Source organism: Cervus elaphus, chromosome 30 (assembly GCF_910594005.1).
Source record: "Cervus elaphus chromosome 30, mCerEla1.1, whole genome shotgun sequence".
Classification (NCBI taxonomy): domain Eukaryota; kingdom Metazoa; phylum Chordata; class Mammalia; order Artiodactyla; family Cervidae; genus Cervus; species Cervus elaphus.
The window spans coordinates 75,132,004-75,157,430 of NC_057844.1; the positions used below are offsets into that span (position 1 = coordinate 75,132,004).

General features: G+C 43.8%; 1 protein-coding gene and 1 long non-coding RNA gene across 14 annotated transcripts in view; one reads left to right on the forward strand and one right to left on the reverse strand.

The window, feature by feature from the left end:
• The window catches only part of DOCK9 (dedicator of cytokinesis 9), a 270,534-nt gene that overhangs the window by 36,478 nt on the left and 208,629 nt on the right, over window positions 1-25,427 (reverse strand). For 5 of the 13 annotated variants that reach the window (XM_043892115.1, XM_043892114.1, XM_043892109.1 and 2 more), the window contains exons 35-39: window positions 23,239-23,353; window positions 18,740-18,806; window positions 16,986-17,033; window positions 13,691-13,734; window positions 7,449-7,564 (exon numbers count right to left, since the gene is read on the reverse strand). In XM_043892115.1, coding sequence (XP_043748050.1) covers window positions 7,449-7,564; window positions 13,691-13,734; window positions 16,986-17,033; window positions 18,740-18,806; window positions 23,239-23,353 — 390 coding nt within the window. Of the gene's footprint in view, window positions 1-7,448; window positions 7,565-13,690; window positions 13,735-14,288; window positions 14,426-16,985; window positions 17,034-18,739; window positions 18,807-23,238; window positions 23,354-25,427 lie in introns of all 13 variants that reach the window. The other 8 variants (XM_043892106.1, XM_043892103.1, XM_043892104.1 and 5 more) reach the window with 2 other exon arrangements.
• Window positions 7,451-25,346, forward strand: LOC122686820. The gene is made up of 3 exons (XR_006338903.1): window positions 7,451-7,623; window positions 12,749-12,947; window positions 24,324-25,346. It is a non-coding gene; the product is annotated as an uncharacterized LOC122686820 (long non-coding RNA).

Here is a 25,427-nt window from a genome sequence, read left to right on the forward strand (position 1 = left end):
CCTCTGGTCTTGTTCTGAACTGGCCTGTCTTCAAGTTCTTACCACTGGAGTTAAACTTCCTTTCTCTCTCCTCTGGTCAAAGTTTTTGCTTCCCATTTTTAGGATTTAGTCTTCCTGGGCTCAGATAGCAAAAGTTGCTTGAAGAACGGAGTAAAAACTCACACCAAGATATACATAACTGCGCATTTAAAGGGGTGAAGAGCCTTTCATCCTGAACACACCCCAGCTTACCAGGTGCCTTCCTATTTTCTTCTGTCTGTCTCTTTCTTTCTCATTAGAAAGTAATAGATACTAAATATAAAAATCTTTGGACATTCAGAAAGAGCCAGAGAAGGGGGGGAAAAAAAGCAAAACAAAAATCACCTTCATTTTTCCATTTATAAATAACCACAGATAACAATGAAGGATCTCATTTCTACCTTTATCTCCCTATAGATTTTACTGAAGATGGGAAAATTTCATTGAGAAAATTAGACGAGATGTTAGAATAATAAGAAAGGCGTGACGTATTTCTAGCAATAAGGTGGAGCAGAGGTTACTAACAGTTCTCAGGAATTGTCTGACATGGATTCAAGTTTGTTGTCACACAGACTCCTAAGAGAAATGGGCCTTTCAGAGAACAAACATGCAATATCAAGAATTTCTAAAGAGCCAGGGACAGGAGAAAAACTTAAACATCGGATACCAAAATAAGATATCTGGAACTGTGTTATTTAAGACAGCTATGTTCTTCCTAGGCATATGGCTTTATTTTCATCTAAACACTGATTATAAAAATCTAGTTTAGAGAAGAGCTGTCTCTGTTACAGAGGCTCGCCAGTCGCCAAGACGACCTGAACCCCAGGCTCACGGTTGTGTAAAGCAGACCCCAGTCTCCCTAGCTGACCTCCACTGTCCACGTGCTCCCCACCCTGGCCATGCACCATGATCCTTCTCAGCATGTCCTGGTTCTCACCATGCACCTCAAATCAAGAAAAGGCACCATGTGGAATTGCTTAAAATACATTTTTAGATTAAATTTGTTAGTATATTGAAAGTATTGTCAACTATTTAAAGGTTTATCATTGGTTTGCAAGTGAAAGTCACTTAGTCGTGTCTGACTCTGCGACCCCGTGGACTGTAACCTGCCAGGCTCCTCTGTCTGTGGAATTCTCCAGACAAGGATATGGGAGTGGGTTGCCATGCCCTTTTCCAGGGGACCTTCCTAGCACTGGTTTGGCCAGAGAAGTGTATTTTTTTGCATATAACTACCCTGGTTTACAGAACACATCTTTTATGAATTAGATAACCTTTGTGGAAGTGCCCACACAGTACCAGAATCTGGTCAGTGCTCGCTCGCTTCCTTTTTTCTGTACGGGAGGTCATTCAACTACCTTGACACTCACCTGGTTTACTTCCTTTCCCCCTCCACCTCTCCACCCCCTGCACACGACTGACTGAGCGGAGAAGAAGGGCTTGACATGTCACTTGTGTAGTGATCTTGGGCGAATTTCCTAGCCTGTCTCGGCCTCAGTGTCCTCACCTGTAAAAGGGGTAAGAAGCTGTATGGGCCAGGCTGTAGTGAGGACGGATGCTGAAGACAGAAGGCACTCAGTGAACAGCAGGTCGCTAATACAATGATAAACTGGGATTCAGGGCTTAAATCTTTTCAAACATTTCCTCTCGTTTAGAATGTCATTTCTTGATTGCCGTGGGCAACTTATAAGATGTGGTCATTTAAGAGGCTCAGTCATAATGGGGCTCCATTTGTCGAAGATGACTATCTGCAAACAATTATGTCAGCTAACTCAATGTAATAATTTAATTTTTCTGATAGGCTCTGAGTGATGCTTCAGCTGAGTAAATATCTACACAGGAAGATCCCAGGGCCTGCTGCACCAGTGGGCCTTGTGGACCTAGGCTGGGTACTATTGTGGACCTACTGCTTGCCACGACACCCTTTAAGGCCGTAACATTGGCCCATCTTCCCGTTTTTTAATGGGTGTGTGTATATGTGCTGAGCTTTAAACAAAGATTTTTGCACAGAGGCATACAGACCTTGATGGAGGCCACCTCAGCCCTAAAACTCAACCTTTCCTGTGTGTCTGAGGAATCAGATCCTTTACTATGAGGACCAGGAAGGCATGAGCAAAGCGGAAAGTGCTTACTGCTAAACTAGAGTCAACATTTGAGCTCCTGCTGCGTGCCAAACACAGGGTAGATGTTTTTGGATCAGTTCAGTTCAGTTCAGTCGCTCAGTCGTGTCTGACTCTTTGCGACTCCATGAATCGCAGCAGGCCAGGCCTCCCTGTCCGTCACAAACTCCCGGAGTTTATTCAAACTCATGCCCATCGAGTCGGTGATGCCATCCAGCCATCTCATCCTCTGTCGTCCCCTTCTCCTCCTGCCCTCAATCCTTCCCAGCATCAGGGTCTTTTCCAATGAGTCAACTCTTTGCATGAGGTGGTCAAAGTATTGGAGTTTCAGCTTCAGCATCAGTCCTTCCAATGAACACCCAGGACTGATCTCCTTTAGGATGGACTGGTTGGATCTCCTTGCAGTCAAAGGGACTCTCAAGAGTCTTCTCCAACACCACAGTTCAAAAGCATCAATTTTTCGGCGCTCAGCTTTCTTCACAGTCCAACTCTCACATCCATACCTGACCACTGGAAAAACCATAACCTTGACCAGACGGACCTTTGTTGGCAAAGTAATGTCTCTGCTTTTTAATATGCTATCTAGCTTGGTCATAACTTTCCTGCCAAGGAGTAAGCATCTTTTAATTTCATGGCTGCAGTCACCATCTGCAGTGATTTTGGAGCCCCCAAAAATAAAGTCTGACACTGTTTCCACTGTCTCCCCATCTATTTCCCATGAGGTGATGGGACCAGATGCCATGATCTTAGTTTTCTGAATGTTGAGCTTTAAGCCAACTTTTTCACTCTCCTCTTTCACTTTCATCAAGAGGCTTTTTAGTTCCTCTTCACTTTCTGCCATAAGGGTGGTGTCATCTGCATATCTGAGGTTATTGATATTTCTCCTGGCAATCTTGATTCCAGCTTGTGCTTCTTCCAGCCCAGCGTTTCTCATGATGTACTCTGCACAGAAGTTAAATAAGCAGGGTGACAATATACAGCCTTGACGTACTCCTTTTCCTATTTGGAACCAGTCTGTTGTTCCATGTCCAGTTCTAACTGTTGCTTCCTGACCTGCATGTAGGTTTCTCAAGAGGCAAGTCAGGTGGTCTGATATTCCCATCTCTTTCAGAATTTTCCATAGTTTATTGTGATCCACACAGTCGAAGGCTTTCACGTAGTCAATAAAGCAGAAATAGATGTTTTCTGGAACTCTCTTGCTTTTTTGATGATCCAGCGGATATTGGCAATTTGATCTCTGGTTCCTCTGCCTTTTCTAAAACCAGCTTGAACATCTGGAAGTTCTCGGTTCACGTATTGCTGAAGCCTGGCTTGAAGAATTTTGAGTATTACTTTACTAGCGTGTGAGGTGAGTGCAATTGTGTGGTAGTTTGAGCATTCTTTGGGATTGCCTTTCTTAGGGATTGGAATGAAAACTGACCTTTTCCAGTCCTGTGGCCACTGCTGAGTTTTCCAACTTTGCTGGCATATTGAGTGTAGCACTTTCACAGCATCATCTTTCAGGATTTGAAATAGCTCAATTGGCATTCCATCACATCCACTAGCTTTGTTCGTAGTGATGCTTCCTAAGGCCCACTTGACTTCATATTCCAGGATGTCTGGCTCTAGGTGAGTGATCACACCATTGTGATTATCTGGGTGGTAAAGATTTTTTGTGTGTGTGTGAAGATCTTTTTTGTACAGTTCTTCTGTGTATTCTTGCCACCTCCTCTTAATATCTTCTGCTTCTGTTAGGTCCATACCATTTCTGTCCTTTATTGAGCCCATGTTTGCATGAAATGTTCCCTTGGTATCTCTAATTTTCTTGAAGAGATCTCTAGTCTTTCCCATTCTGTTGTTTTCCTCTATTTCTTTGCATTGATCACTGAGGAAGGCTTTCTTATCTCTCCTGGCTGTTCTTTGGAACTCTGCATTCAAATGGGAATATCTTTCCTTTTCTCCTTTGCTTTTTGCTTCTCTTCTTCTCACAGCTATTTGTAAGGCCTCCTCAGACAACCATTTTGCCTTTTTGCATTTCTTTTCCATGGGGATGGTCTTGATCCCTGTCTCCTGTACAATGTCACGAACCTCGGTCCATAGTTCATCAGGCTGTCTATCAGATCTAGTCCCTTAAATCTATTTCTCACTTCCACTGTATAGTCATAACGGATTTGATTTAGGTCATACCTGATTGGTCTAGTGGTTATCCCTACTTTCTTCAGTTTAAGTCTGAATTTGGCAATAAGGAGTTAATGATCTGAGCCACAGTCAGCTCCCGGTCTTGTTTTTGCTGACTGTATAGAGCTTCTCCATCTTTGGCTGCAAAGAATATAATCAATCTGATTTTGGTGTTGACCATCTGGTGATGTCCATGTGTAGAGTCTTCTCTTGTGTTGTTGGAAGAGGGTGTTTGCTATGACCAGTGCGTTCTCTTGGCAAAACTCTATTAGCCTTTGCCCTGCTTCATTCCATACTCCAAGGCCAAATTTGCCTGTTACTCAAGGTGTTTCTTGACTTCCTACAAAAGCATTCCAGTCCCCTATAATGAAAAGGACATCTTTTTTTGGGTGTTAGTTCTAAAAGGTCTCGTAGGTCTTCATAGAACCATTCAACTTCAGCTTCTTCAGCGTTACTGGTTGGGGCATAGGCTTGGATTACCGTGATATTGAATGGTTTGCCTTGGAAACGAAGAGAGATCATTCTGTCATTTTTGAGATTGCATCCAAGTACTGCATTTCGGACTCTCTTGTTGGCTATGATGGCTACTCCATTTCTTCTAAGGGATTCCTGCCCACAGTAGTAGATATAATGGTTATCTGAGTTAAATTCACCCATTCCAGTCCATTTTAGTTCGCTGAGCCCTAGAATGTTGACATTCACTCTTGCCATCTCCTGTTTGACCACTTTCAATCTGCCTTGATTCATGGACCTAACATTCCAGGTTCCTATGCAACAGTGCTCTTTACAGCATCGGACCTTGTTTCTCTATCACCAGTCCCATCCACAACTGGGTATTGTTTTTGCTTTGGCTCCATACCTTCATTCTTTCTGGAGTTATTTCTCCACTGATCTCCAGTAGCATATTGGGCACCTTCCGACCTGGGGAGTTCCTCTTTCAATATCCTATCATTTTGCCTTCTCATGCTGTTCATGGGGTTCTCAAGTTTTTGGATACTTCATATCAATTCACGACATAGTAGGCATAACTGGCATGTTCTAAGGAAGGAAATCGGGGCTCACAGATGTCAAGGAGACCTGCCCAAGGCCTAACATCTGGTAATGGCGCGGCTGAGGCTTGAAGCCCACAGTGTTTCTGTACACACGCCCAGTCCCCCATGTCCTGCAGCCCGGTCTGTATCAGCAGAGTGCTCGGCCCGTCCAGGGGTCATCTCACTGTAACTTACAACAGCCCTGGGAGGCAGAACCTACCTTTTCAGTCTTACAAATGAGATCATCTTAGGTCTGGAGACATGAAGTGATTTCTCCCAAAGATGGTCACCCAACAAATATCACAGTCAATCTTTAATCAGAGACCATCAGATGTTGTTTCTCTCGAGTCAGAACCTATTAATCAATTTAACAGTGGCCAGACACTGGAGACCTGGGAACCTTGACCAAGGCTCTTCTTTTATATGAAGCAGGAGATTTAAAGGAGGTTGAGGATGAACTGCAGGCTGTGCGGTAGTAAGGAAACCGTCACTGATCTCATGACGCTCCCAGACCACACCTGTGCTGCGTGTGCCCTCACTGCCTGCGGGGCCAGACCACACCTGCTGTGCAGCCCTGGGGCTGCCTGCTCATTTACACACTGGGGCCCAGGAGACAGAGGAAGACAGCGTCCCAACTGCTCTTCTGACCTTACAGATGCATCTGAGCTTATCAGCTAGCATGGGTACACATGCACGGGGCAAATATATTACAGATTTCACTGCCTACTTACAGAAGAACTGTTACTTAAAAATCTCCAAAAGAAAACAGGAAGATGCTCAAAATGTGGTTCTGTTACAGCAGTGGTCCTCAGCCGTACTGTCTACGTCTCACTCCCAGGGCTGGGTTCGGTCAGGCAGCACCAAGCATCTGCAAGAATCTGCACACAGCCTCTGACAAGCCTCAGGGTCTGCAGCTGCCACCAGCCGGGGGCCCACAGCCAAGAGCCGCTGGGGTCAGGCTCCACATAAGACACGGCTGCCCCCATTCTCATCCGAGGGGCCCACCATTTCCTCATCTCTCAGCAGGGTTCCTAGTGAGGACACTTCCTGGGGACATGGGTAGTGCGAATGCTAAGAACAAAGGTAAATTATAATAAAGCAACAAGATGACCGGTAGCTATCTTCACTCTGTGTAATAAGGGAATGTGCTTCACGAGAAGACGAGTAAAGTACAGAATGCCTTTGGGTATGTTTTCCAAATTACCTTGCAAATAAACATGCTGTTTTCATATTCAGAGCATATTAACACTAATTCAGTCTCCCTGAAAACCTAAGTAGTCACTGAGCAAGGAAGGGAAGGGGTAGGTCCCAAAAAACCAGAGTGGCTGAAGAGACCGTCTTTACTTGTGCGAATGTGACTCACTACACTACTACTTGAAAGACCAAAACCACTTTTTATTCTCTATACCTGAAATGTTTTCTATCATTTAACTTAGTAACAGATTAAAAAAAAAACAACTGAAAAGGTGAATGTGTTTTTACGTATTGCTTTTCTATGTATGGGCTTCCCAGGTGGTTCGATGGTCAAGAATCCACCTGCTAATGTAGAAGTGGGTTTGATCCCTGGGTTGGGGAGATTCTCTGGAGTAGGAAATGGCAACCCACTTCAGTATTCTTGCCTGGAAAACCCCATGAGCAGAGGAGCCTAGCAGGCTACAGTCCATGGGACAGCAAAGAGTCAGACACAACTGAGCAACTGAGCACACACCTCTACGTACAAATGTTTAATTTTAATTGCTACCACATTTGGATATGTTTAAAGACAGTGGAGGTAGAAATGCCTGATTAGGCTCCTGTGTTTATCATCCTTGAAGGCAGAGCAAAGCCATGTTCCTGGTAAATGCTTTCATCTGGCCAAGGGTTAACCTCACCAAAGCCTGTGTCCACCAGTCGCAAGCAGGCAGCACACTCTGACCAGTTGAGCTGTATTATATTTCAGGGAATTGGGGTCATTAACTGTGGAATGCTTTCGCTAAGGGAATTTAAGGATTAATGGCTTCCTTACAGGGGCAAAAACAGTTGCTGCGGTAAAACTGCAACGTAAGAAGTTCTTGCTGGTTCAGCTAAATAAGCAAAAAAGGAGTTTCAGCAAGGCTCTGACCATGAACAGCTGTTCAGTACAAACCTTAAACGCCAGCGTGAACAGAGAGAGGGTGTCCAGCGCCGTCAGGCACACCTCAGTAGCAATATTGGCTTCAAGTAACGACTGGTGGAGAACGTCAGCGTCCGAGTGGCCGTAGCCTGCATGGATCATAACACAAGGTCACTGTCGGCGGCTGCAGAGCACAAGCTGGCGGACGGTATGGTCACAGTCAACTCTTGATTATTTCCAGGCTTCCTTCAGGGCCTTATCTCCCTGTTGGCCTTTTTATTTTTTTGGTGGGTGGGGAAAAGGGGGTACTAATAATGTTTCCATTCCATTATGACTCTTTTTCCACTCTGGACGGGGAGCAACAGCAACAAACATGCATTGTGCACTTGCTATGTGCCAGCCGTGATTCTGTGAACTTCACACAGATCATCTCATTAATGCCTCGGTAGCCCTCTGAAGTGTGTACACTTATTAAACCCTTTCTGCAGATAAGGAAATGGAAGCACAGAAGGGCTAAAACTTATCTTAAGTCACACAGCTGGTAAACAAGGGAGCCAGGACTGGTACTTGGACTGGAGTTCACTCAATTGAGCCACTTATCTGAGTTGTTAGGATGGGGGGGTGGGTAGGGGAATGAAGGAGGCTGAGGTGTCTGAAGCTTCCATATAGACAGAGGCAGCAGCTTAATTAGGGAAGGAAAGGGAAGGAAAATGAGCTGAGGGTCAGGCTGCTGGTCAATGAATCCAGCTCGGCCCCTTACTAGCTGTGTAACCTTGGGCAAGTTATATGACCCCTTTCTACCTCAGTTTCCTCATCTGTAGAATGGGGATAATAACAGTACCTACCCTCAAAGGGTTATGGTGGCCATTAAATTAGTAAATGGTTGTGAAGCTCATGGAATAGTGCATGGCACATAGTGAATGCTACGGATGTCTCAAGTCAATAACATAAAGATTTGTTTTATCAGCTAGAATCATGAATGATAACCAAGAGTTGACTGTACCACTAATAGTATTCTACTTGCTTTAATAAAAAGCACGAAAGCCACTATGACTGAAAGAAATGTTTAAGAAAAGGAAGAGACTTGAAGAATCATAATTTAAATACAAACTGATATCTTCTGTATGTGGCTGTAAAATCCATTTAGTACTGATATAAATGTAGTTTGACATATAATTTGAGATATTAAATTATGAAATGGTAATGCATTAGCAGAAATATATATAGGGATGCAAAGATGTTATGGTATTGATCTAGATTACAAAGAAAGATGGCAATATAATAAAACATCATGTAATGTCTTTCTCCAAGGAGCAAAACCAATCAACATTTACTATGTAGGTAATTTTCTTAATACTCCAGAGAGGAGGACATTTTGTACACAGATCAGGAAAATGAAGTACAGAAAGCCTAGAGAGTTCTCTGGAGGCCAGTAATGGGGAAAAAACCAGAAACTACACTCCAAGTTCCTTATCCAGGTCACTGTATCATAATCTCCACTATAAAGATAAAGTAACTAGCATGATGTTTTTCTGACTTTAATAAATGTCAGAGAGTTTTAAAAGGCTACAAAAGCTTCTAAGTTGCTTTTTAAAGTATGACTTAATAAAAACTATTATGTGTTTTCATCCAACTTTGTTTTGCTTTGAAAATGGTGGTTCTGTGTATCCTGCCTCATTTTCACAGCGCGACAGTCATCGTGTCCTTACTGAAGCTACGGAACACATCTGGCACTAGCACAACGGTACTAGCTGTTTCTTTTTATTTCTGCTTTTTGGGGGCCAGAAATCCAGCAGAAAGAAAGACAGACATTTTTTGGAACTAATATTCATTGAACCGCCTTTGTAAGCCAAGGCATTTCCTCATCTGGCAAGGTTTGTTTGGTGAGACACAGAGCCAACAAAGAGAGGAAAGCAAACTGGTGATTATTGTTACGGTGATCACAAACCAGGGCGACAGAGGACCAAAAAACCAAATACAACACCTTTTATCAGACCAACCAAAAATTATCACACAGGTGATATTTTGAGGGCTGCCATTTACCCCAGATGAAGCTTTAGAATCCAAGTTAACCTGTAACAAGGCAGTTGCTTTGGTGATGAACTGTAATCTCTGCACAGAACGAGCCTTTTCTCTTTCTAGGTAAACTACTGGATAAGTGTATCCGAGTTTGATCATTACAGATGAGATGGTCTGCATACCAAAGAACTCCAACAGAGTTTACTGTTATCTAGCAGAACGTCTAGAATGATTCAGGAATTGCGATTTGTGAATGTGTGGGTTTTTTTTAAATGTACATTATCAATGGGCCATGCTAATTAGTGACAAAATTTCTCTAAGCTACTATAATACACCACCCATAAGCCATTACACTGGCTATCTAATCTCTCTCAGAATAAGAGTCAAATTCATATAAAACCTGCTTGCCTGTGTCCGAATCATATTAAAGAAGCAGTTCTTTGGGCCACAATTGGTTATAATTTGTTGTTGTTGTTGAGTGACGCAGTCATGTCTGACTCTTTGCAACCCCATGGACTGCAGCATGCCAGGCTTCCTTGTCCTTCACCAAACTTCTCCTGGAGTTTGCTCAAACTCATGTCCATTGAGTCAGCGATGCCTTTTGCTTCTCTTTAAACCGTTTCGTCTCAAAAATCAGTAGGATTCCTGAGCTAGTGTTACTGAATCACTCCTGAAAATAAGTAGCAGCACAGGAGGCTGTGTGGGTGATACAGATTGACTGGACAATCCGCCAACGGACACCCCCATGGGGACAGCCTGTCTTAAGGCCTGGAACAGAGCAGTGTATGAGGGAAGACTCAAATAGGTGGTCACCGTGTTACTGGATAACACAGGGAAATCAAACTGAGCTGGCAAACCCAAGAAGGGGCCTTAAGAGACACGGTCATTTCTCAAAGCATCGGTCAGCAACTTTTTAAAGCTGACAAAGCAGATTCTGACCGAGGCCAGTAAGGAGTGCTGTTAACCCTACTGACTTCCACCAGGGGGCAGTGGTGCCTCGGGGCGCAGGCACTGAGCGTGGTCCATGAGGAAGGTCAGGGTGGGGAGGACTTCCCTGATGTACCATCATCTCTGGCGGGCACGTCAGGGGTCGCTTTAGAGACCTGAGGACCCACTGCTCACATGTACACAGTTTCCAGTCTGTTGTCACTCAGATACAGGATTTATTCTAAAATCCCACTTAAAGGCCAAGGATGAGACCTTTTCCTCTCTAATGTCATTTGCTGTGTTTAAACTAACTCTACTCCGTTTTATGCAGTTCAGTTTCCTGAAAAACCCGGTGTAGTAATGCTCGATTTTAAAGACTAGACCTACAAGTCAAATCACACAATTGTTTATTGATCCAAAAAATTGATCAACGGAACAATACCTATAACTATCCCTGGCCCCTGGTCCCAGCACACATCAGAGGTGATGTGGTGGGAAGGGCAGAAGCTGATCCCCAGCCACTTGCCTTTTCCAAATGTCACAGGACATCTGGCACATAATTCCCTGCAAGGGCTTCCCAGGTGGCTCAGCGGTAAAGAATCTGCCTGCCAATGCAGGAGACGTGGGTTCGATCCCGGGGTCGGGAAGGTCCCCTGGAGGAGGAAATGGCATCCCACTCCAGTATTCCTGCCTGGAGAAAGCCATGGACAGAGGAGCCTTGTCGGAGGGGGGAGAGGGGGGTACAGTCCATGGGGTCATAAAAGAGTCAGGCACAACTTAGCGACTAAACAACAATTCTCTGCAACTTAGTCCAGTGATCTTAAATCATCTCTTATACTGAATTATATGAAATACAGGTTTTCTTCAAGGGTTTTTACCTCTTGACTGGCTTTTCTCCCATCAATTAGTGGGAAATATAGATTATCATTCAAGTGAATTTAACATATGCCTAGAATAACATATAATATTAAGGACAGAGTGTTATTTTATTTTGTAAATGTATCACTTATTTGCAAATGTGCTTCACTCAGTTTTCCCCTCATCACTTGGTTTATATAAAATATTCTCCGGGCACCTATCACTCTCAATTTGTCCTCTGGCATAAGTCTTTTCTACCAATACACAATGAGTACATGTTACAGTAAACAGGTCAATACCTTAATGTTGTAAACATTTTCTTTTTATAAGCCTGGGCAATGACCCATGCAACAAACTCCTATGCTTTGAGTGTTTTTAAAATAGCTAAGCCCATTGGTCACAGTGAAACTGTTACTTTCATTAGTTGCTGTAAAAATCCAAGAGTAAGTGCCTGCTAGGGTTATACCTGCAGTAAGTACGGGGTCTCTTCCCTTGTCTCACTGTAACTGGTGATGGGGACGGGGCAGCCTGGCCTTCATTGGCCTAAGTTCTTTGCGGTCCTCTGCTGCCCCCTGCTGGTCATGCTGAGCTCTAACAAAGCCTTTCCTACTTGAACTAGAGAAAAGAGGAAATGCAAAAATGCCGGTGTCTAAGGGATTCTTCCTATTTCCATTCTTTTCTAAAATAAATCCATTTTAGATTCTGGCATTCCAGCCAAGTCTCTCACATACTGGATATCTGTCATATTGGTTGGCCCAACAGAAGGTACTGTATTCACTGTTAAATAGGAATTTTCTTAAAGACACATATATGGCTACAAATTTCCCATAAAATGCCTAGGTTCCAGATGTAAAAAATCATCTATGTATATATACATATACATGCTCACACACATACACATGTATACATACAGGATACACTCCCTCGCTCTGGCTTTTGGCTGAGTTGAAGACATGGAGCTCAAAGGGCTAACGGAGGCAGGGGCCAAAGCCCCCCAAATACAAAATCAGAATCAGAGACATAAGTTCCAGGGGAAGATGCATGGACTACGAGACACTGGAAGCTATCTGGGGTAAGCAGGAATTGCAGGCACACTTCAGAAGGCTAAAATAATCAGCTACGCACAGTTGCTTGGAAAGGCAGAAGGAGAAGCTTTGATTGAGGATGGTGTTGCTGAAAACTAACTAAAGAAAAACATTCAGGATGAAAAGAGGAGAGGGGCGGGTAGGACGGGGTTCTCTGTGGGCAGCAGGAAGAGAGGATGGAAATCAACAACGGTAACAATATGGTCTTTGGCAGTAGAACACAGCCAGCTGTCTCTCTCTTCCAATTCAAGCCACCACCGCAAAGCCCATTTGCAGTGGGAGGAACTGCTGCCCATCTTAGTGGATTAAGGTTATTTATTCATGGGCTGATCATTCCATTTATTTTTGTCTGTTTTCTATGTTTCCTAAACAATTACCTTGGCAGGCGGGGCCTTGGCCTGCTTATGATGTTGTGCTGTTTTTTTTTTTTTTAAATATTTTAAGGTGTAAGCATTTATTTCAACTGACAGTGAGATAATCCTTGTGTTAAAATTTTCTGGGCGAAAGGAAACGTGGCAGGCCCTTCAGAAGAATGGAGATTTGATTTGTGTGCTAAACAGGAAATGAAAACTAAAAACAGTGAGACTCCTTGCTCTGTCTGCTCGAACCCCACGTCTGCAGAGCTGAAAAAGCCCTAACAGAGGTGGGTAAATCAAACTCTTACATGTGTTGTACAAGGTACAGCTAAGTATAGAACTGAGAACTAGCATTTGAAGGCTACCGGCTCAGTGTGTGGCAGACTGACATAATATTGATTTAAATTAAGCCTAGAATTTTATATAGAGAGACTGTATCCACTACATTTAACTTTGCTGGGGGTGGAAGAGGGGGTGGAAGCTGCTATATTTTGATTCCTCAGCCTGAACTATTCTCAATTTAAGGTGTCGGGAATACATTGTCTTGACTCTCAGCCTGTACAAAGAAAGAGGTATGGACATCACAGTTCATGGGATGAATTCCTATGATTAGAAACGATGAGAAGATATTAATAGCTATGTATTAAAGATGTTGCTTGGAATGAGTATAAATAGTTGCCTGCATGGCACAATAACTAGCTAACTCATGCCCGGAGCGAGGCTGGGACGATTCAGGGACCACACCACTGACAGAAATGATCACGCTAACGTGCTGCAAGGTCGAGATCTTACAGGTTTCCTGCTTGAAGAAACCCTTAAGGAGATTAAATTTACACTTAGATTTCTAGAAACAGCACAGGTGCCCTCTGGCAATTGATAAGAGTGAATTAAAGATAATGCTCCTATGTTTTGGCAAAGTCTCTACTGTGAAGTTAGGAAGCCCCAAAGTTAGGAAGGCGAAATGAATGAGAGGTCTCGGTTTGCAAGTGAAGCAGCCTTGTAAGCAGACTTCGACCTGATTAAATCTTACCATTGTCTACAGAAATCCCAAGCACACTTGATATCTTTCTCACACTGAAAACACAGAAAAAGTCACTTTGTTATTGGCTTTTCCACACCCTCACACATTGATTCACGGGCTTTACGGCTTCGCAGCAGTTTAAGGATTAACATTCAGGGCTGGAATGTCAGAATGGGGACGCTGGGTCAACTGCACGCACGGCCTTAGGAGGGCGAAAGCTGCCCCAGAGGTTTCTTTGGAGTCACAGCGGGTCGGTAAATGACGAGAAGGCGGCTCCTGGTAATGAATCAAAATACCGAACTAAAAATATCAGAGGATGTCCCGCTATCATCATCAATTAGGCTGGATTTTGTTTTAAAAGCACCAAGCAGAGCGCGTGGGGCAGAGGGGGTGAGCGTTTGGGTCTGCTGCCGCAGTTGACCGCATCCCACATTGTGTCATTCTCCTCCGAGGAAGGGGACTGCGTGGCGAGCTCCTGGTCCTCCTGCCCTGAGCTGCAAGAGAAGGCGAGTCGGCGACGCGGTGTGCGGCGCGGGCCGGCGCGGGCGGTCCCCTCGGGGCTGTCACGCGGGCCGGCTGGCTGTTACGACGGGGCCATGGGACTTACTGTGGTTAAAAGTGAGAGAGTTATCCAGGCTGCCCAGCGGCTGCAATCTCGCATGCATCATCCCTGTTCTGTTACGGGAAACAGGCAATGTCTGAGACTTTCGATCATGAACTATGGGTCCCAGCCCCTCCTGGTTCCTGCAACATGAGTGAAATGGGATAGGAGCCAAAGTTAGACTTGTTACACTGCGGCGAGACGGGGAGGGGCGTTAGTGAGGCCGGGACACAGCACGGAGGAGGCGGCCACGCACAGACCAAGCGCGGCGGAGCCTGTCTGCGGCCCGGGAGCCAGAGCCACACACGCAGGGGGGCAGCGCTCACATTCACAGCAAAGCACCTGAAGGCGAAGGAGCGAGAGCCAGGCCAAAGCAGAGGCCTTTCCGGTGCTGGAAAGTCCTTCAGAGATGCTCCTTTTTAAACAGGTGAGCATCAGTCCAGTGTGGTGCCGAAGACCAGCATCTGGACAACGGCCAAGACAGCACGCGCCTTTTCAGATGAGACATGTTACCAAAGAGCGGAAACGATTTTATTTTTTTAGGCAAAATAAAGGCATGGGAAGAAAACGGGACAAACATGCGGTGGGAGGGATTCTGTGCAGCGGTGTAACACCTTCGATTCTTACCCAGGCAAGAAGGAGAAGAGCCACACCCTTTGTTAGACTTGTCAGCAGCCAAGTGAAGAAAACAGAAAAGTGATCTGGGTTAGCGGCCAAACGGCTGACTTCCTACTGTTGTACCATCACCAGAGCAGACGAGACATGAGCCCAGCGCCGCAGTGACGCCTGTCCCCCGTCCCGCGGCCAACCGTCTCCCTCACTGTGTTACTGTGTGGAGTGCAGCAGGGCATGCATGGAGTCTCATGGGGCAGCATGCTGCTGGGTGATTCCAAAGGGACACGATGAGAAGGTGTTCCCAGGACGGGAGCCCCATGGAGGCCAAACACAGACGACTCGGGATCCTGTCCGCATGCAGCAGAGACCACGGCACGGTTTCCTATAAACCAGCACGCGGCTCTGCACCGGACAAAGCCACACCGGCCTCCTCCCCCGCCTCTCTATGCTCATTTACTTTTAAGACCGTCCCAGGAATTATCCTTTTACATGCAAATATATACAGGGTGCTTAGGAAGTCAGAGGCTTTTCTCTTAAAAAAAAAAAAAAAAAGGTTAAATTTATAGCCATTGAAAACAAATCAGTGAACTGTTTCACAAAACCCAATTCCACAATTTGTTGGGGCCGAAATCTTTGGCTTCTCACATTCACCACGTTTAGCTCTGAGGCATTTTATTCTATTTGCACAACATATTCCAAATGCCATCTTGTGACGTGGGTGGCAGTTACTAAAAGAGGGTGAGAAGCTCCCCCAGCACAGTGTCTTTCTGCTACAAATATACTGTTTAACCATCTTCATGGGACAAAGTCAAAAGGAATGAAGTTATCATATAAAGAGGTTATTGCATAAGGACACACTGTATATACTTGCATTTAGGACTCAAAAAACTCAAATGCAAAAATTACTGTTACGATAGAAAAAAAAAACATAAAGAGTTGAGATTAGCGGACGTTAAGTGCCACCGTGTTTCAATTAAAAATAGTATTAATGGGAGGAAAGCATAATATAGTCTCTCTCAATCTGATTTTTAAAAGAAAACATACTTTTACTTAACATTAACACCATTCTGAAAATTTCTCAAATAGCTCAAGAAAAGAACAATATTACCATAAAAGCATAACATTCAGAAAGTCTATTAAAAATCTCTTTCCTATTTCATTGCTGTAAAACAGAATTACAGATAAGCGAAAAACCTCAAGGACAACTAAACTTTTAAAGTTTTTTTCTTAAAACATACATTTGTTTATTCATCATTAAATTTTTAAAACAGTAACAACAGAGAAATGAGACACTTGGACCAAGACCCCACGAATACATCATCACAGGATACACAACACGGAAGAGGACGGACACAGACACACTGGATGGCGACAGGGCCGGAGCAGGGAGGGGATGCCCTCTGAGGAAACAGTGATACCGCCAGAGAAGGGGCTGCTCAGCTGCCTGTCGGCAAGGAGCGTCCAGAACCAAGGGTCTCGGCACAGGGCCGAGCTCTGGTCAGCAACGACAGGGCACAGACGGTTTACTCAGAAAGAGAGGAGGAAGGGCTCAGTTGGAGAGATGGTATTGGTGGCAGCCCGAACAGATCGGAGATGGGCTCAAAACTTTCTCTCATTAAGGAGCAAAGGGGCTGGATTGAGAAGTTAGTGTCTTGGGAGCTGGGAGGTAGAATGGTAAGAAAAAAAAAAAAGAAAAGGACCTTTTGAGAGTGAGATGGGAAGAGAGATCATTGAGGAAGGAGAGAGAGAGAGAGAGAGAGAAGCCACAGCCGGAGGAACAGCGAGAAGAGAAAGAGGAGACAGCAGGAACAGAGCGCGAGGGAGGGTGTGGAAGGAACTGCGGCACCAGGCCGCGGAGGAAAACCTTTCCAAGAGCTTCGCCTGAGACAGAACGAGACAGAAGGAACGCAGGAACGCCGGCGAGCGAGGCCGCCAGGTTTCATGGCGGCAATCCAAAGGCCCGCCAACTGTCTTCGTGGCTGTTTGTGAGATTTCTAACTGCCAATCACCACAGATGACAATTCCCACACTTTCGGGTCCCAGTAATACACAGAATGACACGCACGTCACACTAAACCCCCACAGTACCTGGCGATGTAGCGCTTCCCCATGTATTGGAACTGGTGCAGGCAGACTCTGTGGGTAGGATGAAAGATTATTAGGGGAGGCGACAAAATTACTGGGGATAAAATCACTTCTGACACATTATTTTATTTAAATGCGTTTACAGTAACACGTTCATTCAATAAGCTCTTACATATATTACTAGCCCCTTGCTTCTGGTTTTCAGAAATTCTCTGCAAGGTGCCTTTAAACCCAGAGAAAGTGATCAAATGCAAGGCAGGCCCTATGTTGTGCTGCTATCAAAACCGTGGTGGATGGTTTGAGCAACACAGAAGAAAGGCCCAGGAGGGACAGGGTCAACTCGGACTTAGGGCTTGGACATTTACTCTACGTTCGTCTTGGAAGTCACAGTGAAAACCCCAAGCACTGCTCCGAATTGCTTACTTATCCTCATTCAACCTAAGGAGCTTTCTTTTTTTAACATCATATTTTTTCCTTTTAGCAAGATAACATCTCTTCATTTTATTTATTTATTTTGGCTGCTCCACGTGGTATACGGGATCTTAGTTCCTCAACTAAGGATCAAACTAGTGCCCCCTGCATTGGGAGTACAGTCATAACCAGTAGACCATCAGGGAAGCCCCTGGAACTTTCTTTTTTGATTCAAGTAAATGGACTGGTCCCTTATAGACATAAAGGATGTTTTTTGTTGTTGTTGTTTATTTTACTATATCCATGACATTGCTTTAAAAAAATCATATATTTAATTAGAGGCAGTTAAAATAACGTCTAGGCCATTAACTCCAAAATGCACAAATCTCTGAACATCACGGATTTCCACCCAAATTCATGCAAACACATGTGGCAGCAAATCATGACCCCCAACTAGCAGACATAAAGCTACTTGTGAAAGTCACTCAGTCGTGTCTGACTCTGCAGCCCCATGGACTATACAGTCCATGGAATTCTCCAGGCCAGAATACTGGAGTGGGTAGCCTTTCCCTTGTCCAGGAGATCTTCCCAACCCAGGGATCAAACCTAGGTCTCCCACATTGCAGGCGGATTCTTTACCAGCTGAGCCACAAGGGAAGCCCATGATTTAACCAATTACTGTGAATAATCATGGTATTGAAGAAATAAGTTCTTAATGCAGAAACTATAATGTGCTTGACTGTGGGGTGCTCCCTGAGACCCTAATGGGGTGTTATGGAATATACTCTTTATGCAAACTTTTCAAAAATCCAAAAAATTCTGGATTTGAAAAACCATCTGGCCCTACTGGTTTTGGATAAGGGATTGTGGATTTGTGTTTCTAAAAATAAAAAGCTTAAAGGAAAAATAGAAACTTAAAGAGATCAAATAATATAGACTGTATTTAAGATTCCACTTTTACTTACTAGATATTTTTAAATTATAGCAATTTTTCTGTCTCAGTTTCTGCATCTGCCTAAGTTAGAGTCAACTCAGAAGTGCAGCATCCATCCACCCAATTCAGCTAACAAATGTTGTGTTATTTTATTAAAATGGCTTATCTACACAAGTAGTAACCTCTCATCTATAATCATCACATATGTAATAATTTAGGGCTGTCACTGTCTTCTGGGTCATGAGTTCCTGAGACTGGGTGTTGGGGTCAGCTCCAGGAGAAAGAGCTTAACTAAGGATAAGTGTGGATGTGACTATACATTGCACTCCTGGTTCAACAACATAGTATTCTTCACACCTCTTAATTAGCCAGGAAAAATCAAGAGTCAATGAGCAAAGACAAAGCTACTCACTCTGATATTGTAAAAAAATCCATAAGTTCGGCTGTTGAGGCCTTGTTCCAATATGTAAACAAAGCATCTGGAAAGTAAACATATATTTGGTTAGAATCAGGATGCTTATTTTCTACGTATGTAATAAGGGAAGAGACCTGAGTGTAGGCCTCCAAACCCTCCCAGCCCCCTTTCATAACTGATCAAAGGATGAACTACGGTGACCACTCTATACCGGATGACATGTACAACAGCTTAGTCAGTGTAAAGAAACTACATTTGAACACTTGAACTTTAATTTCATCATGCATCATCTAGCCTGACATGGTACATATTTTAACTTATACATGATGGGCTCCTAAATGGGTTAGAAAATTCAAAGAATACATGTGGGCATACAGTGTAAAATGAGGCTCACTCTTTACCAACTACAAGATCCCTTCTCAGTAGAGAATCTGCTGAAAATTCTTATATGTACATAAGTAACCCCTTCCCAACACACACACACACAGAGAAATGGAAACATGCATCCTATGTGCAATGTTTCACTGAGTTTTAATTCAACAACAGACCTTCGATCTACCCCAATCTTTTCTAAGCTGCATAATATTCTTCTCCATGGACGCACTAAAAGTTACCAAGGCCCCGACTGACAAATATTTACTCATTCTTGCCCTCATTTTTTGCTGTTATAAATCATGCTTCAGTGAACATGGGTCTTTGCACACTCGTCCAACCACATCTATAGGACAAATTCTTCGAAGTGAACTAACCGTGTTAATGGTTTGTACATTTAAAATTTGACAGATACTGTCAAACCACTTTCTGAATAAGCAGTGTATGAGCGCTCCTATTTCCCAGCCTGATGGTACAATGTACCTGTGCTTAAGAACCTCGCCTGCTCTTTATCACAAGCAATTGGGCACATTTTCAGTTAAGGAAAATCCTACAAATTCACTTACAGGAAGCAATCATTATCTGTGTCTGACCCTCAACCATTCAGCACTGCAGAAACAGTGTTATTGTTTGGGAGTTAACCATTTTTGCATTTTTACATTGAAGTTGAGACATGTGTTATAAAATTTCTCTTAGGGAAAAAGCCACTGAGTCTTTGGAGCCTGAGATGAGGGAGTGGGTGGCTGCAGAGAGGCTGAAGGCCCACAGAGATACATGGCCGTAGACTTCTATTCTACGTAGTCAAGAGCAGGTGGGAGAAGCGGGGGGATGCATAGCAAGTAGCTGTTATGTGCTAAGCACCGCACTGGGTCTCAAGACTTCACATGTGTCCTGTCATCGAATCTGCACCGTGGTCAAGGCAGAGTTCCCATTTACAAATGGACTAACTGAAGAAGAACTAAAGAGTCTCTTGATGAAAGTGAAAGAGGAGAGTGAAAAAGCTGGCTTAAAGCTCAACATTCAGAAAACAAAGATCATGGCATCCAGTCCCATCACTTTATGGCAAATAGATGGGGAAACAGTGACAGACTTTATTTTTGTGGGCTCCAAAATTACTGCAGATGGTGACTGAAGCCATGAAATAAAAAGACGCAAAAAAAAAAAAAAAAAAGACGCTTACTCCTTAGAAGAAAAGTTATGACCCCCTAGACAGCATATTAAAAGGCAGAAACATTACTTTGCCAACAAAGGTCCGTCTAGTCAAGGCTATGGTTTTTCCAGTAGTCATGTATGGATGTGAGAGTTGGACTGTGAAGAAAGCTGAGCACCAAAGAATTGATGCTTTTGAACTGTGGTGTTGGAGAAGACTCTTGAGAGTCCCTTGGACGGCAAGGAGATCCAACCAGTCCATCCTAAAGGAAATCAGTCCTGAATATTCATTGGAAGAACTGATGCTGAAGCTGAAGCTCTAATACTTTGGCCACCTGATGTGAAGAACTGACTGACTCATTAGAAAAGACCCTGATGTTGGGAAAGATTGAGGGCAGGAGGAGAAGGGGACGACAGAGGATGAGATGGTTGGATGGCATCACCAACTCAATGGACATGAGTTTGAGTAAACTCCGTGAGCTGGCGATGGACAGGGAGGCCTGGTGTGCTGCAGTCCATGGGGTCACAAAGAGTCGGACACAACTGAGTGACTGAACTGAACTGAACGAAGGCTCAGAGACGCTAAGCAATTATCCCAATGACCAGCAGAGAGAATGCTAGTGGAATGGAGATTTAAACCAAGTGCACCTGATTTTGAAAGCCACGTTTGGCCTCTGAGACCAGAGGGTGGGTGGCAGAGTTTCCATTTCCTGGGGGCGGGGTTTGAGTTTAGAATCCAGATAGACAGACTCTGGTTACTGGAGGCTGGTCATCTGGGTGTGGTGGGAACCTAGGGAGTTCCTGGGATGCTGAGAGCCTCTCTGGGTCAACCTGCAGACCTCTGAGACCCCTTCCCCAAGCACATAAGAGACAGAACCGGCGGGCCAGCCGGGCAGTACCATGGCAGCCTTTCCTTACATCAGCTGTTGGGTGTGTGTGGGGTGTGGGGAGGCAGAGCTAAGTTCTATTAAGGAGGGCAAGTGAAGGTGAAAGCCCCTCAGTCATGTCTGACTCTGCAACCCCATGGACTACACAGTCCATGGAATCTTCCAGGCCAGAATACTGGAGTGGGTAGCCTTTCCCTTCTCCAGGGGATCTTCCCAACCTAGGGATCGAAGCCATGTCTCCCGCATTGCAGGCGGATTCTTTACCAGCTGAGCCACCAGGGAAGCCCAAGAATACCGGAGTGGGGAGCCTGTCCCTTAAGGAGGGAGGAGGCACAAAGAGGAGCGGAGGGCGAGTGAGGGGCCCCGTGTGTACAAGGTGCTCCTTAAATGTGGGATAAAGCAAAGAGCAGCCACAGAGCTAGCTACACAGCTAATTCTGACTGTCTGGTAAATTATGCTAAAGGCAATTTCTCTCCCGCCTCCCATACCATACACAAAAATCAATGCTTGGTAGACATTAGGATTTAAATGTGAAAACTGAAATAATACAGCTTTTAAAGAAAATACAGAAGAATATCTTCAGAACCTGAGTGTAGGTACAGATTTCTTAAATGAGGCACACATAAAGAAATTCTAATTATAAAGGGGAAAAAATTATACTTGACAGTAATTGATAAAAGAGAACATTCTATAACTATTTTGAAAAGGTTGTTGCATTTTAAAAATATTTGTCTGGCCTTACAAAAGGCTGACTTTAAAGGGTAACTTTCATTTGGATTCAAAACTTCTTGTATATTTGTTTTTTTAAAAACAGTGATGTTCGAGTTATGCATCATATTTAATATTTGAAATGTAAAATGTTTTTTTTTAATGTAAAGTATTTTAAAGAAAACCTTTAATAAAGGAAAAGAAGGATTATAATGCTGGCTAAAACTCGCCGATGAAAATTGAGAACTTCTGACTGAATGGGAAGAAGTTCAACTTTCTAACTGAAATATTAGAATAAGTGCCTGGTGCTTTTATATTTGTTCATCATTCGCCAAAAAAAAAAAAAAAATCTTGTCTATTTGTTTTTTTAAAAAATATCTATTTTAAAATAACATACCGATAGAAGAATAAAATACCCCAGTTCCAAAGCATTTCAAGGATTGGCACACTCCTCCTAACCTCTGAGCTAGGGGTCAGCTCTTGGCGCTGCTGAAATGGGAGCTCGATAGAAAAGAAACACTATCTGTAGGCAGAAGTGCCATTCCCTGGATGCTCAATGGCCACGGCCCCTGCCGCCAGACAGGCGGGCTTCAGGTCTCCAAAAATGGCATTTTCCTTTCAGAAGAGTTCATCTTCTCTCCATGGCCTTAATGGAGTTCACAGAACACTTTCTGATTTGTTACAGGGAAAATAAGATTTCTTTGGCCAAGATAAGAACTGTGACATTGTACCACTGCTTATACCACACTAAATCAGAGTTGCAACTCTCCTGCCATGGATGTTCACGAGCTTCACAAAGTGCTGACACAGCCTTAATGGTTGTGGTCATTTCTGTTGTCAAATGGGGTTGTCAAGCCCTTAATCAGAAACTCAACCTACCAGGATGACACTACTTCCGTTTAGTGCAAAAACTAAACACACCTCACTTCTAGTTAAAGCCAGGAATGCTGCACACACATGCTCAGGTCGCCGACACGACAGTCTCTAATTCAGGAGACTGACTAGTAAAATTAGGCAAGTGGTCCATAAGTTTGTTTGGACAAATGAAACTTGATTAAAAAAAAAAAAATCAAAAGCTCCTTTCATTTATCTGCTTCTGTCTCCTCTGGCGAAGATATATGTCTGAGTTTAATATAAAATCTTAAAATAAGCCATTCACACTTTAGAACTCTTTTTATAGAATATAGTAATTAATGAAAATAAATGTCCAAATTAAGACTTTCATTTCTAGTACATTTAGTAAATTAACATGTATTTCAAACGAGAGGAAAAAAAACCCATTTAAATCCTTAAACCCTCTCAACCAACTACAATTTTTAAAGGATAAACCAAATATTAAAACAAGGAAAGTAAAACAGATCTTGTCATTTTTTTACCTACCGTCAGACATGCTTTTTAGTATGTAAAGAAAACACATCAGCAGACTCTTAATCTCAGACTGGTCCAGTTTGTCACAGCGAATGACAGAATTTCCCAAAGTGCCACCTTGTTGGTGCTAGAGGAGGAGAAAACACAGGTGACTTTTCTCCTTTGTTACAAGTAAAGCAAAGTTAGGTTCACTTTTCTCCCTTGAAAGAGAAAGATTTTCAGAATTTAGCCAAATCATGTAAGTTGGCAGGTATCCATGATTTGTCAACAAACCACAGGCACATCCTCACCAAACACATACACATGTGCAAATCCATGGGAGAGCTGTCTTGTCTCCTTTGCACACTCTCCCAGGACAAGGCAGGAGGCACGGACCTTTCAAACTGAATAACCACAGTCATGGTTACTGGCTTAGTTCTGAAGTGCCAAGTAAAACATCATGCAGAAAAGTTTATGTGCTAAGACGGAACCGAGAAAGGATGCTTCAGAAGACAGAGCCAAACCAAGTGCATCCTCAGGAGAATGTCAGTGGCTGAAATAGCAAATTAAGTCCAAGGTGCTGTCGTGGATCAGTCACTGAAGCCTGGAGCTGAGTCATGGTCATTCTGTTACATTCTAGAGCAGCCTTAAGGGAGGACCATGGGCACGGACCTGATGGGGCAAACAGGGTCACCTCAGCCCAGCAGGGCCAGAGACCCTGAGCTGATGCTATCACGCCACTATCAGCTCAGCTCAACACTGCAAACTTCACACAGCTCAGGGCGCAGGGTGAGGGCAGTTTTGCCACTAGGCAGCAGGTTCACTTCCAAACTATTCACATTAAAAAAAAAAAAAAAGAACAAGAATCTCGTCTCATTAAAAGAGAACACAGGAAATTAGAAAATCTTCAAAGTTATATTTCCAATTGGAATCAGGAATTTTTTTTTCCCCAAATACCAAAGTAGAAAGATCAATGAAAAAAATATTTTGTCTTTCAATTCAATATTTCATTCAAAGCATTGGTGGGCAATTGAAAAAATACATAATTATTTTTCAATTTAGTTCAATTTCAATTTTTCAATTTCAATTCAATAAATCATTTCTCAATTTATTTTCAGGCTCAATGAACGACTTTACTTGAGTAGTTCCATCATAGGAAGGAACCCGGTGCCATCAGTGGCAAAGCGGCAGCGCGGGGGCACCCTGCCGCCCACCCACTTCCTCAGCGCCCCTGGGAGAGCTCAGGCCTCCTCCCAGCAGGGCCTCCTCAGGCAGAGGTGGCAGCATCAGGAGTGAGAAGTCCACGGTGGCCCGGTGTCTCCTGGCCGGCTGGTCACTCTCCTCCTCCTCCTCTCCAGCACCACGGACGACACAAGCCGAGTGCCTTCTGAGCAGCCTCTCCCTCTATGCAGGAAGGCGTGTCAGGGTCAAGGGAAAAGTTCGACAGGTCATGACCCCCGCATGGAGATGTCCGCGTGGCTCCAGGACCGTGGCTGAGCACCATCGGGGAGAGGCCAGACCCGCAACCCCATAGTAAGGTTATGCACCTGATCCCAAGGAAGGATGGCCTCCACATGTCTGAGAATTGGGAATGCATCCCTAAGTGGGTCACCTGTTGACCGATACATGTGCTTGCCTATAACTTGAAATAACTTAGGAAAACAGTGGCCAAAGTGAGACTCATCTATCATGGTTCCAGGTCTAAATCTAAGTTTCATCCATTTGCACAAAATTCAGAATAGCTTTTGTTATTTCAAGAAAAATATTTCAATATGAGCAGGTGTGTTATGTTGGGGACCCAGGGTGAATAGAGAGATTCCCAATAAAGATTTATCCCTGAGTCATCCATAAGATCAATTAATCTTTTCTGGAGCCAGCTTTGGATCCAGCGCCCATTTGCATAGGTAACTGTGTTATAAACACTGTTCTCTGGCACACAGACCATGGGGATTCTTAGCAAGTGGCATTCTGATTTCCCTATCTGTCTAAATGGCCAGAACCAAAGTGCTCACTGTAAACACTGATGAAATGCTGGAACAGGAATGGAGGGGTGCAGGAGATGGGCCCCACCCTTAGACCACACTCTGACCAACTACCCCCGGTTTAACTGAGTTGTTTAAGAAAGAAAGAAAAAAAAAAAGGTCCAATTTAATGAACACATGAACATTGAAGCTTGCCTACGTTGGGCTGAATCCATCAGTTATAAGAAAACACTTAAGTTA